The following is a 12,058-nucleotide window of genomic DNA, read 5'->3' on the forward strand; positions in this document are numbered from 1 at the left end:
GGAGTTTACTTCTTCTTACGCTTACATTTGCCCAAGGCTCAGGCTTTCAGGACTGAATCACAATTATTTCGTTTTCATAGAAGGCTTTGCTTCTCTGCAGTGCTCTGTAAGACACTGACTAGGGCTGTGGCATGGTGCAGCTTTCCTCCTTTACTTCAGATCATTCTGTGTCTCGAATAACTAGAAGTTGGAAATCAGTTTACAATTTACTCTGATAATTTAATGATTTTAAGCAAGGAATTTCTCTAAGGCAGAAATATTGTTGGATTAGCTAAGAGGCAATCAGACAATCCTTGGTCTGTATCTTTGGCTGTGTCTCAGTATTTGGAAAGAGCTGTATGTCATTCTCCTTTCTAGTACTTTACCTTTATTGACTTGGCACCATTGTTTAGGCAATTTGTAATGCTAAGTGTTGTCTTTTCTTTATTATATTATGCATTTGTTATTTTAGTTTGATTTGCAAAGAAGCAGTCCTTGGTAGATAATTTTTTTTTAAGTGATGCAGTTTTTAAGGCATTAGTGTTACAGAAGCATCTGTCAAAATGAGCTCAGTCTTAAATGCACTAAGTTTTATTGTTGGAATTTAAAGAATTTTATGGCATCCATCCGGTGCCATTGATAAGATATGTAATATCCTTTTCTCAACACTATTTTAACATTGAACAAGTACTTAAAAAGCATAGGTCTCACCATTAGAGAGCGACTAGGGAAGAAATGTCAAAATGAATGAAAAATTATTCTTGTCTTCATGGGGAGCTTAGAAGCTGCAAAAAGAGATATGTACACATTGTTTACCCATTCATTCCAGAGATGTTTATTGAGGTATTATTACATGCTAGACATGGTGTGGTAGGCTCTGAAATGATAATACTAAGCAGCAGAGGCACAATTCTCTTCCTAGGGTTTACCATTTGGGGCAGCAGTTAGGGGGTAAAGGAGGATTCACTGAAGGACTAAATTTTTTTTTTTTTAAGATTTTATTTATTTAATCATGAAAGACACAGGCAGAGACACAGGCAGAGGGAGAAGCAGGCTCCCTATGGGGAACCCAATGTGGGGACTCGATCCTGAGACTCCTGGGACCCCAGGATCATGCCCTGAGCTGGTGGCAGATACTCGACCACTGAGCCACCCAGGCATCCCCAAAGGAGTAATTAAAAAGGAACAGGAGGCAGATGGAAAAGTGCTTCAATTTGAGCTAACTTTTGGAAAGAAATATTATGATTTCACAGAACACTGAGGTTATGTCATAGGCTGCTTTAGCCCAAATTCCAGAAAAGCTCTTTTCATTTGTAAGCTATTCCAAAGCTTAAACAAAATGCTATGTAGTTTCAAGACCAGAAGTCTGCACTTTTTCTAAAATAAGCCACTACATATCTAACAAAATAATAAATACATGTGAATATTGGCCCAAGGAATAACTTGAACTAAATATTGATTTCAAATCCACTTAATTGACACACCTATTAAAGTAGAGAAATCATTGGTTAACTTTGATACTTGCTGTTGCTTTTGTGTATTTTGTTCAGAAAATTAAGTGTAATAGACTATTTCAATAATCTTCTTAGTAATTGAATACATTTAATACTCTTTTTAAAAGAACAGAAAAAAGAAATTATCTGTCACTGTTAAGGTTATTTTTAAGCATATAGCTATTGATTTTGTAAATGGCCCACCTAAATTGCCTAACACTTGATTTGTAAATAAGAGAAGTTAGAGAAAGACAACATTATAAGTAGAGTTGGGCAATTGTTTATTTTCCAGGTACTCTCATTAAAGAAAAAGCCATTAAGTCTCCACCTTTAGAGTTGCTCTATTTAAGGAAACCTGGATCCTTAAGGACTACAAAATTTAGGAAATGGCTATTAAAATGCTAATCCCTCTTGTAAAATTCTGGCTTAAAATCTGAGGGCCTAATAGAGAAAGTGGGAATAATTTGTTTTGACAGAATATTCATTCTAATATATTTAACTTAAAAAAATGCAATGTACTCTATACTAACAAGGAAGATAATCGAGCCTTCCCCTAGCCTTTAATGCTATGTGAAGAATGAATGCACAGTTGAAGGTCTACACTATTTTAATATGGTTGTCACCAGTGATAGGTGGCTCCTCAGCTTCTGAAATGTGGCTAGTGCTTCTAAGAACTGAATTTTGAATTTCATTTAATTTTAATCAATTGAAAATGGGTATGATTCAGTTATTAGAAAATTTTAAACATGTTTGAAACAACTTAGGCATGTGAATCTTCTTTTTCAACTATAAATTTTATGAAATCTAAATACAGATCAAATATTTGAGATGTCCCACAAAGTATAAAATAAACCATATATTTTAAAGATTTAGGATGATAAAATGTAAAATATTTCCACTGTAATTTTTATGATCCATACTGATATATTTTGGATATATTGGGCTAAAGAAAACATATATTCTTAAAATGAATTTCTTCTTTTTTGTTGTTACATTTCCAAATGTGGCTACCAGAAAATTGAAAATTACTGTGTTGTATTTCTCCTGGACTGTGCTGGTTTAAGGAGTTGCTCTAAGATATCACTCTGCTCAGTTTCATTTTCCCTAAGATAGAAAGACTTAGACTTCTTCTAGTTCAATTTCCTTTGAGATCTAAGTTCTTTACTTTTATTATGAATTGCTCAAAAGACATAACACTACTAAGGGAAATTTGATGCACAAAAATACAGTCTGGCTCAGTGATTAAATCATATCAAAACCATAGCTCCCTCACCCCACCCCCAGCTCTACCACCAGTGACATAATTATCATAAGCAGTCACTGAATCTGGTAACTAATTTGATATAATTTACATTTTAAACTCATAATAGTTATAATCTTTTATTTGGTATTAGAGAAAATAAAATTTCACAGAAAATTTTAGCCAGGCAAATTGGTGAGAAATTACAAATAGAAGAATTGTGTGAGTTTGATTGAATGTTGTGTGTTGGGTAAGACACAGTGTGAAGCACTTAAAGTACTTACGCTATATCTTAGGTTAAGTTTATGCTGTTTTCTAATAGATGTGTTCTTTTCATATTTTGTTTTATCCTCACGTCAAACAAAATGGGCAGAAAGTGTGGCCAAACATGTAATTTTTCCTGTCCTGTTCTGTATCTCTAGTAAGCCATACGTCATGATTATATCTCATTGCTCGTCTGTCAATTCTTCTAGGAGGTGATTTCCTGTCCTTTCTGAGAAAGAAGAAGGATGAAATAAAACTCAAACAATTAGTGAAGTTTTCATTAGATGCTGCTTCTGGTATGTCCTATCTCGAGAGTAAAAACTGTATACACAGGTAAGGAGAACATTTTTTGAACATTTTCTGGTTTTGCCATTAGAATGTTAGGAAAGTGACATATTTGCTGCAATACAGCAATGAAATTCTTTCGCAAAATTATTTTCTTGTTTTTCATATTCTGTGGGAAAGCCTTCTCTGATAGTTGTTTCATATAGTTCACCGAAACACTTGTTTTTTTCTTACCTGAAGTGAGTCCACCCAACTAGACAATGAGCTTCCTGATTAAAGTCTATTGTATTATAATCATGAATGACATACCGATAAGATGTACACAAGTTAGTCACGTAATCAGCTGTAGTCTTACAGCTAAATAAGATTGCTTCCTGTGCTCCCTTATTCTCATTTTGTAAGAAATTACTTATAAAGTTATGGAAGAGCATAATAGTAAAACAACAGTTGATGATAGTGAATCGGCCAAGGGTAGAAAATATTAACATAATGGTCACTTCAATGGAGATTTTAGAAAAGGTTATCTAATCACATTAAGAGCAGTGACTTGGTTGTAATGCTTTTATAGATTGTGGTTTTAGTTGCTTAATAGCTGAAAATGTTCTTCACTGCTGAATGTCAACACAACTTAAGATGTCTTGCAGAATTCATGTGAGATCCCAAGTATGGCTACGTGTATACAAGCAAGATGAAATGGGGCATTGATGCAGTCAGTTCTCATTCACTGGAAACAGCACATGATACTATTTGACTTGGAACAGAGTTCATTGTCAGATTGAACTGTTTTGGACTTTATCTAAATTGGTTCCATTGTTGAAGTCCATTTTTTTCTGATGTGTTTCATTACGTAGGCTTTGACCTCACGTTCTGGTAAAATCGTATGACTGATGTATTTTACTTCTTATGATGACAGATCAAATCACATTATAGCAGAACAAAGGTATCTTCACCTGAGATGTATGTCTGTGTGCTCTCAGTGTGTGAGCGGCGCGTCCCATCTATCCCATCTCTGGCCCCTGGCCCCTGCCTCAGTTCCTGAGTTTGGCCAAGAAAGAATCTAGATCCAAACTCTCAAATAAACAAGAGTTTAATAGCAATGACAGCAAAAGCCCACTCTCGAGGTGGACAAGCAGGCAGGCCCAGAGACAGCAACTGCACCAGGGGCTGGAGTGGTCTTTCTTTTTTTTTTATGCCTGCAAGGGTATGGATCATAGCTAGGTGGTCTCTGACTAGAGTTGCCACCAATCATCCAAGGTCTCCTCCTGCAATAGGGACGGGGAGTTTTTGGCCCTACATGGTCCTCCTCTGAGCTGTCATGGAGCCATCCCCCTGCAAGAGGAGGGTGAGGTCAAAACCACTATGCAAATGTGTTATCGTGAAACTATAACTTATTGTAGGGCAGCAGTTACAGGGAAGAGTTTGCATGTGCCCCCAGTGTTTCTCCTGGCTGGTTGAAACTTGCTTTCTGCCCTTCTTAATGGTCAGAAAATACCTGTTCCCTGCTTATGTCTGGCTAACTGCCTACTCTATCAAATTGATTTTTCCAAAAAATTTTGCCACCTACTCAATTTTATTCTAAAATTAAAATTATATCCTGTGTTTCCAATATGGCTCAGCAGTCACATATATTTTAAAATACATTTCAATATACTGTATTTCTGGAAATTAAGACAACTAAACTTAACCACTGTCCTTGTATTTTTCTTTTACTTCCTATGATGAGAGATCAAATCACATTATAATAGATAATTTTAAATACTTTAAAAAATATTTGATTTTGCACAAAAATTGCATTATCATTCATTTCATTAGGAAAACAAAACATTTTTTGTTAAAAGGGACAATGCAGGGTTTTGCTCTTCATTTAGAGAAAATCTCTAATGTTGGCTGCTCATATGTTAAATCTACTTCAGGCATCAAATTCTCTATCCATAGTTACTCATTTTGTCTCAGGTTTGTTTTCCCAAACCATTAGACTATCTAGAGCCTTAGAGTCAGTGAATAAACAGTACTGAAACTACTTAATTAATTGTCAGTTACCAGTAGCAGTCTTTAATTTCTGTTGCATTGTGATTGAGGGAATTGTTTCAATTTCTTGCTACTTTTGTGGTGATTGCTTTTCTTGCTACTGGTTGACTATATTTTTTTAAGTGCCTGTATCATCAGAATTGAAACTATTCTGTTGTAGATGACAGTTAGCTTTTAAAAATTGATCTTACTCACCGAATCATAACATTGTCTGCTGTCATGTTATTTTTCCATTTTCCTTGTATAGAATTTTCATGCATTCAAAAATTTTAACTGTCAACCCATGCTTGAGCATGTATCCCAGAAGGTTGTACCTATACCTTTAGGATTTGCCTGTGGGGAAGGTTTTTGATTGACTATCTTAAACAATACCACTGAAAGCAGGTTTGACAAATAGATTTCAGTTTCCAGTGGCTCTCTGTGTTGTGTATTGAGAAGGATTCTGGAATCAGCAGCAAAGAATCCAGTGATTGATCAGTCACATCTGTTAGGGCACTGATAAGCATTAACACCATGCCCCATATTTGTCGTCTGTGGCATGACTATTTTCTTTTTGTCTTTAATCAATGCTTTTCTTTTTTTTTTTTTAATGGTTTTCCTTATTAGCTACATTATAGCAATGATGTAATGTTTTTTCTCCCCTCACTTCCATTGATTCCTTCTAAACCACCTGCTTTTCTATTTTTCCTTCTTAATCTTGATTAGTGGTTGAATTTTATGATCCCTCTAGCCAGTGGTCTTTTGTTACTCTTGAAATTTATGTAAATGCTCTTTTGGATGAATTCATTTTCTTTTTCTTTTCATTTCAATACCTCACCAACACGTGACACTATGTTGAGTAAATAAAATATTCTTTGTGTTGAATTTTTTATAGAAGTGAATTGTGCCATAGAACCCTATTCCTATGTGTCATCCTATGAAACTGTTTCTGTGGTAGCAACAGTAATTGCAATGGATGTCAATTGATTTATAGTTAAAAGATGCACTCAAGATACGTTGTGTTTTTTTTCTCCTAAGAAATACCAAATACAAAAATATAAATATATAGTATTCACTACAGCGAAAAGTATTTTTTCCTCATTGGAAAACTTTCTAATGAGGTATGTTAAAAATTGATTAAACATGATCGAAAGTTTTGGTTTCCAAGTAGTGAAGAAAGGCGCACCAAGCCATATTCTTAGCATCCCCAAATATTACTAAAATATATTACTAAAATATTATAAAATATATATAAATTGTGAAGTCTTTGTCCCACAGATCAAAGCAAACATTTTTAATGTGCTTTAAATTTAATATGAACTTATATACTGTACACCCTGTTCAATGATTCAAAGAAATATTTTTATTTCTTAAAAATATTTTTAATTGTCTCTCCTCAAAATAATATCTTAAATTGGGGGGGCACACATTTTCTTTCTTTAGCTTTGTTTTATTGTTTTGATTACTATGAAAAGAGCAATGTTTCATTATAGATAAGTAAGTATGACAGCTGTAAAATGGAAAGGAAGTAATTGCATAAACAAATAGCCTGCTTTTGGAAATGTCCTTGTTGTAATTTCCATTTAACTTCCAGAAGGGTTCTCTTGATACCCTAATTTCTAATTGAAACTATTTCTGTTTATAGCTAGTGAATTGCTGGATATTTTGTGTTTCAGTGTAGTGATAATCATCTGCATTTTCTTTATACTATAGGCCAATGTGAAGTCTTCTTTCCTACTTGAACTTTATATGAAGATTTGAAGTATGTTGATAAACTTTGGGCTGTGTGTGTATGGTATGTTACTAGATTGTTAGATGCCACTCTAAGAAAAGCATTAAACCTGATTAATTTTGATGTTCAGTGGATCGAAGCTTGGCATTATACTAGATATAAAGGGAGTGGCATTTATGGTTTTATTGCTGATGAATCTTACTCTACACGATTTATTTTTATTTTGGTTTATTTCTAAAAGTTGTCTCTCTGCCATGTTCTTTGTTGTCTGAGGAAAGTAAAGAGAGGATAAGCTTTTGATTGCATGTGTTTGCGTTAAAGATCAATCTGTGGGATTTGGGGAGCATTTCTTAATTTCATGATATTGTACGTTAATACCAGAAAAGTTGTTTTTGGAGAGATGCTTGTAGAAAATGATTTTATTTTCTAATTTTAAAACTTGGACCGATTTCTCTTTGTTTTTGGCCACTTTATCACAATGATGTTCTGTCATTATGGAGTAAGGCTATTAACTCCACAAATTAAAGTACGTAAGATCAGATAGATTTATTGTTTAATAAGGGTTTTGCTTATCCATTGAGAATGAAGCTATTTCCAGTACTTTGCAAATGTGAACATTTGCCTACTCTGTGCCTACTCCAATGTCAATAAGATTATCATTGTCCCTGCCTTCGGGTATATGTAATAAAAAATTATTATGCAAAGAGATAATTAATTTAGTGGAAATAGGTGCAAAATGCCATCAGAGTACTATTAAGAGGGTCCAATATAACCTTTCAGCATGGGGTGGGGTATCATGGGAGTAATCGGGACTATGTCGAGAGCAGTCAGTAATTGTAGAAGACACTGTTTGAGTGAGACTTGGTGTTGCTGAATGGAAAAGGAAGGAATATTCCAGCTAAGGAAAAGTTAACAATATTTTTCATGAAAAAGCAGGACTTAATCATGAGACTAAAGAGTTCAATATTATCAGAATGGGAAGTCTGAAGGATGGAGCCAGGTAAACAGGGTCATTCTCACCAAGGGCCATGTATACCATTTAATTCGGCTAAGCTGCAGGAGTATCAAGCCACATACTGGGATGATTTTATTTATTTTTTTAAAGATTTTATTTATTCATGAGAGAGAAAGAGAGAGGCAGAGAACACAGGTAGAGGGAGAAGCAGGCTCCCTGCAAGGAGTCCGATGTGGGACTCGATCCCGGGTCTCCAGGATCACGCCCCGGGCTGAAGGTGACGCTAAACCATTGAGCCACCCAGGCTGCCCTAGGATGATTTTAAGAAAGTTAAAATGCTAGGATTTTTAACTGGAAAAGAAAAGTAATTTGAGTAAAACTTACAAAACTTGAAAAATGAATAATTTATGAAAAGAAGTAGATATGGATCGATTTTATTTTTAAATTTCATTAGAAAAACTAATTAAGGAAAGCTAAGATTGTCCAAAAAGGAACAATATCACATTTCACCTAAATATGTTCTAGAAAGAGATTGTTTGATCCAGTGGTTTCTGATTAGGCTTAAGGAATGTGTTACTTTTTAAGAAAAATGTAAGGGGCTACTTCTGTCTCATTTTGGGATTTTTTTGTTTGTTTGGTTTTGTTTTTTTGTGATTTCATGCTTTGTGAAGCCAAAGATTTGGGTATGAGACTGATTATCTGTATTTTTCCAGTGATTCTTGAAGATTTCTCTATTTTTTTAAAACTGCAACTGAGAACCTAGCATTTGAGCTCTCTCTTTGAAAGCTCTGCTTTCAGTGTCCTAAAAATATATTCTTGTGCTTAATGTATCTTAATATCATTTAAATAGTAAGATAAAGCTAAAATAGGCAAAGGGAAATAGTTCCTTTAATGTTTTTAAAACTTCACCTGTTACATCTCTCATGAATTGCCATGTATTCAACTTACCGATTTAATCGGTCAATTTACCGATTAAATAATTGAGGCCCAGAGATTAAATGAAAGCTATCTAAACAGTTAGTGGCAGAGCCACGGCTAACTAGATCTTAAATGTGCTGACTTCGTTCCAACACATTCCCAGTCATTTGAAGGCAGGTGTTTCTCTGTCTCCATTCCAGCGTTCGTAATCCCAACAGTTGACTTTTAGAACTTAGAGTACTAGGCAACTGTGCTAATTAGATGCTTTACATGGAATATCTGAGAATGTAAGCTTCATGAGGGCAATGATGTTTAACTTGTAGTGTTCACTGTTGGATTCCAAAAGCCTGGAATGGTGCCAGGCACATACTGGTGAATGAATAAATCCTCAAAACAATGGTAGCTATTATTGTTAGGCCCATTTTTTACATGAGGAAACTTATGGTTAGAGAGGTTGATTATCTTTCCCAAGATCATATGAAAAGAAAGTGGCAGCTCCAAGATATGGATCCCAGCACTCTAGTTCTAGAGCTCATACTCTGAATCACTGCCGTGGACTCAGCTGCTTTCCGGAAGAAATTCATATTCTGACCAATTAGGAGATTCAGAGACGAAGGCCAGATGGTACTTGGTGTGATGGCTCAGCTTATATTTAACATCTGGACTCTTTATGTTCGTGATTAAAAACAGAAGAGGATGCTGAAGCCTGTGAAATGTAATTTTAGAAAGATATACCAAGGTGTTTTTTGTTGTTTTTGATGAAGAGTTGCTGGAATGAAGCAGTATTTTGTTATTGCCTCTCTATTCAATTAGAAGTTGAAAATTTATTTTTGCATTTTTTTACACACTATTGTGTAGATACTCCCTTCTGCTCTATCCGTTAATTAAAAACACAGGATTAGCATAGAAATGTGATAATCTCGGTTAGTTGACTAAGCATTTATGACTGATTTTCTTGTTCCAACATTTGATTACGATTTTGAATATATTAAGCTGTACTTTCATTTTTAACTTCTAAACCAATTTTGCTACAGTTCAGAAAGGAGTGTTCAATAATTTCAAATATGTAAAAAAATGCAATCATTCCCTAACATTTTTTTCTACTATAGGTTGATATTTGCATATGCAATGTGATTATCATACAAAAGATATCACAAAAGCACCTTTCTAAAAATTATCCTGCTACTTTATTCAGTGTCAGAGTTTCCCATCACTAGTTTCATTCATTTTAATTAAGGGATTTTCCCCTAAAGTCACATATATATTTCCAGGAATGAAAAAGGAGATCTTCTCTTACATTAGAATCAATTAATGTGTTGGCTTAAGTTAACGTAGCAGAGGATCTAACTGCCTTCTTAGAAAACAAAAATGAAGGATTTGGGCGAAAGGATCAAAGGAAGATAAGTTTTGATTTATGGTCACTGGTAGGAAAGACATAGCATATATAAGACACTGTTCGAGAATTCAGGGCTATCTAGTAAACAGTCCTTGAAAATGAAAAGGGAGGGGGAAAAAGGGAATAGCATATTGAAGCTATCTCATAGTTTGGTTGGGGCTAGCTTTGTCCTATGTTACATTGAAATGATCATAGGGGAGTTGGTTTATATCTCTTCTCTGTTATTTCTCACTTTTATTCAGTTAATTACCGTAAATACATTCCTGGTTTAGAATGTCAAAAGTGAGCTTTCCCATTAAACTCCTATAAATGTTCAAGTTACCACTTTTTCTAAGGACCTCTTTGATCACAAAGAACAGAAACCGCTTAAGCTAACTTAAGCAGTAGGACATTTATTATAAGAAAAATAGACTTTTCTCACAGAACTCAGGACACAGGAAGTTCAGCCATCCTTGGAAGCCATTGGAATTAGGAACTGGGAAGTGTTCAGGGACGAAGACAGCATCTCTTTCTGTCTTTTCCTCTGTGTTTCTGTTTCACCGCTTCATTTCCCTCTTGCTATGAAGACGGCATTCCTCTGCTCCATTTGTAAAGGGCTCTCAAGTGACATTTGAATCAATATAACTTTCCAGGCCTGGCATCTGCAGATAACTAATGAGTCTTTGAGGTCCAACTTCAAATTCTTGGCAGAAAGAATTGATTGGCCCAGCTTATATAAGGTGTCTACCCCTGTTTTAATCAATAAGATGGCTAGACAGGGGAGAGTGTGCAGAGTCATCATTACACAGATTCACAGGAGCCAATCTCAATGTGTGAGAGGATGATTCTCAGAGGTTGGGGCATTTATGAAGCAGGCTCCCCAAAAGGTTATCATGTATTCATCAGGTGTTTACTATTTGGCAAATACGTTCACTATTTTATTTAGTCCTCCTGTTTCAATGAAAATGGTACCACTCATCTTCGTTTTATAGTAAAAGAGATTGAACCACAAAAAAACATGCATAACTTGTCCAGTGTCATACCAGGTGGTAAGGGGAAGATTCACGTCTAGATTGAGTTAATGACAAGCCTGGGAATCAAAGGAAAACATTTAAACTATGTGTTGAATATATTTCCAGTTTCTTCCCGTTTGAGAGTATGATCAACCATGTGGAAATTTCTCTCATGAAGCAAAACTTAAGACCATTAAGTAATGATTTACAGGAAAGCTTATTGTAGGGATAAGAGAATCCTTTTAGGTCTTATCTCCATATTTTCCCAGGATGATTCATTCCTTCACAGTACCATGGTTTAGGGCTGTCCAGCTTGACTCTTTCCTGTACTCAGTCCTTGCAGTCTTCTTGAATCCTAACTCATACTGAGTCTAAATAACAGGCAGGAGATCACACTCAGAACTATGGAACTCAGAACATATCCCACACATTACCCCAGAGATTTGGGTGACCACTGGTTGTATTCAAGTTCTCAAGTCAAACATGATTCATGTTAGAGTAGCTAGCTTCTTCTAATTAGTCTTGGTGAAATGGAAATTCTGGCCTCTAAGAAATCTGTTAGAACACGGAAGACGGAAAAACAAGCCTAACCTTCTCACTTGCAAATTGCTTCCTATTCTCTGGCCTTCAAGGGACCATCAGAGCAGTCAACAAACATATGGATCTAGAGAACCCAAGCCTGTGCCATTTACCAGACACTGACTGACCTTACTAATTTTGAGAATTACTAGGGGAGGGGCAGGAGACTTGCCTAATTTTTGTTTTCAAATATTATCCATTCCGTATTAGATACCAAG

The 12,058-nt window shown here is 35.2% G+C and overlaps 1 protein-coding gene across 2 annotated transcripts in view; it reads left to right on the forward strand.

The window, feature by feature from the left end:
* The window catches only part of FER (FER tyrosine kinase), a 437,163-nt gene that overhangs the window by 323,029 nt on the left and 102,076 nt on the right, over nt 1–12,058 (forward strand). For both annotated transcript variants that reach the window (XM_055315286.1, XM_055315287.1), the window contains exon 17: nt 3,186–3,309. In XM_055315286.1, coding sequence (XP_055171261.1) covers nt 3,186–3,309 — 124 coding nt within the window. The remainder of the gene's footprint in view (nt 1–3,185; nt 3,310–12,058) is intronic.

Source organism: Nyctereutes procyonoides, unplaced genomic scaffold (genome assembly GCF_905146905.1).
Source record: "Nyctereutes procyonoides isolate TBG_1078 unplaced genomic scaffold, NYPRO_anot_genome, whole genome shotgun sequence".
Taxonomy (NCBI): domain Eukaryota; kingdom Metazoa; phylum Chordata; class Mammalia; order Carnivora; family Canidae; genus Nyctereutes; species Nyctereutes procyonoides.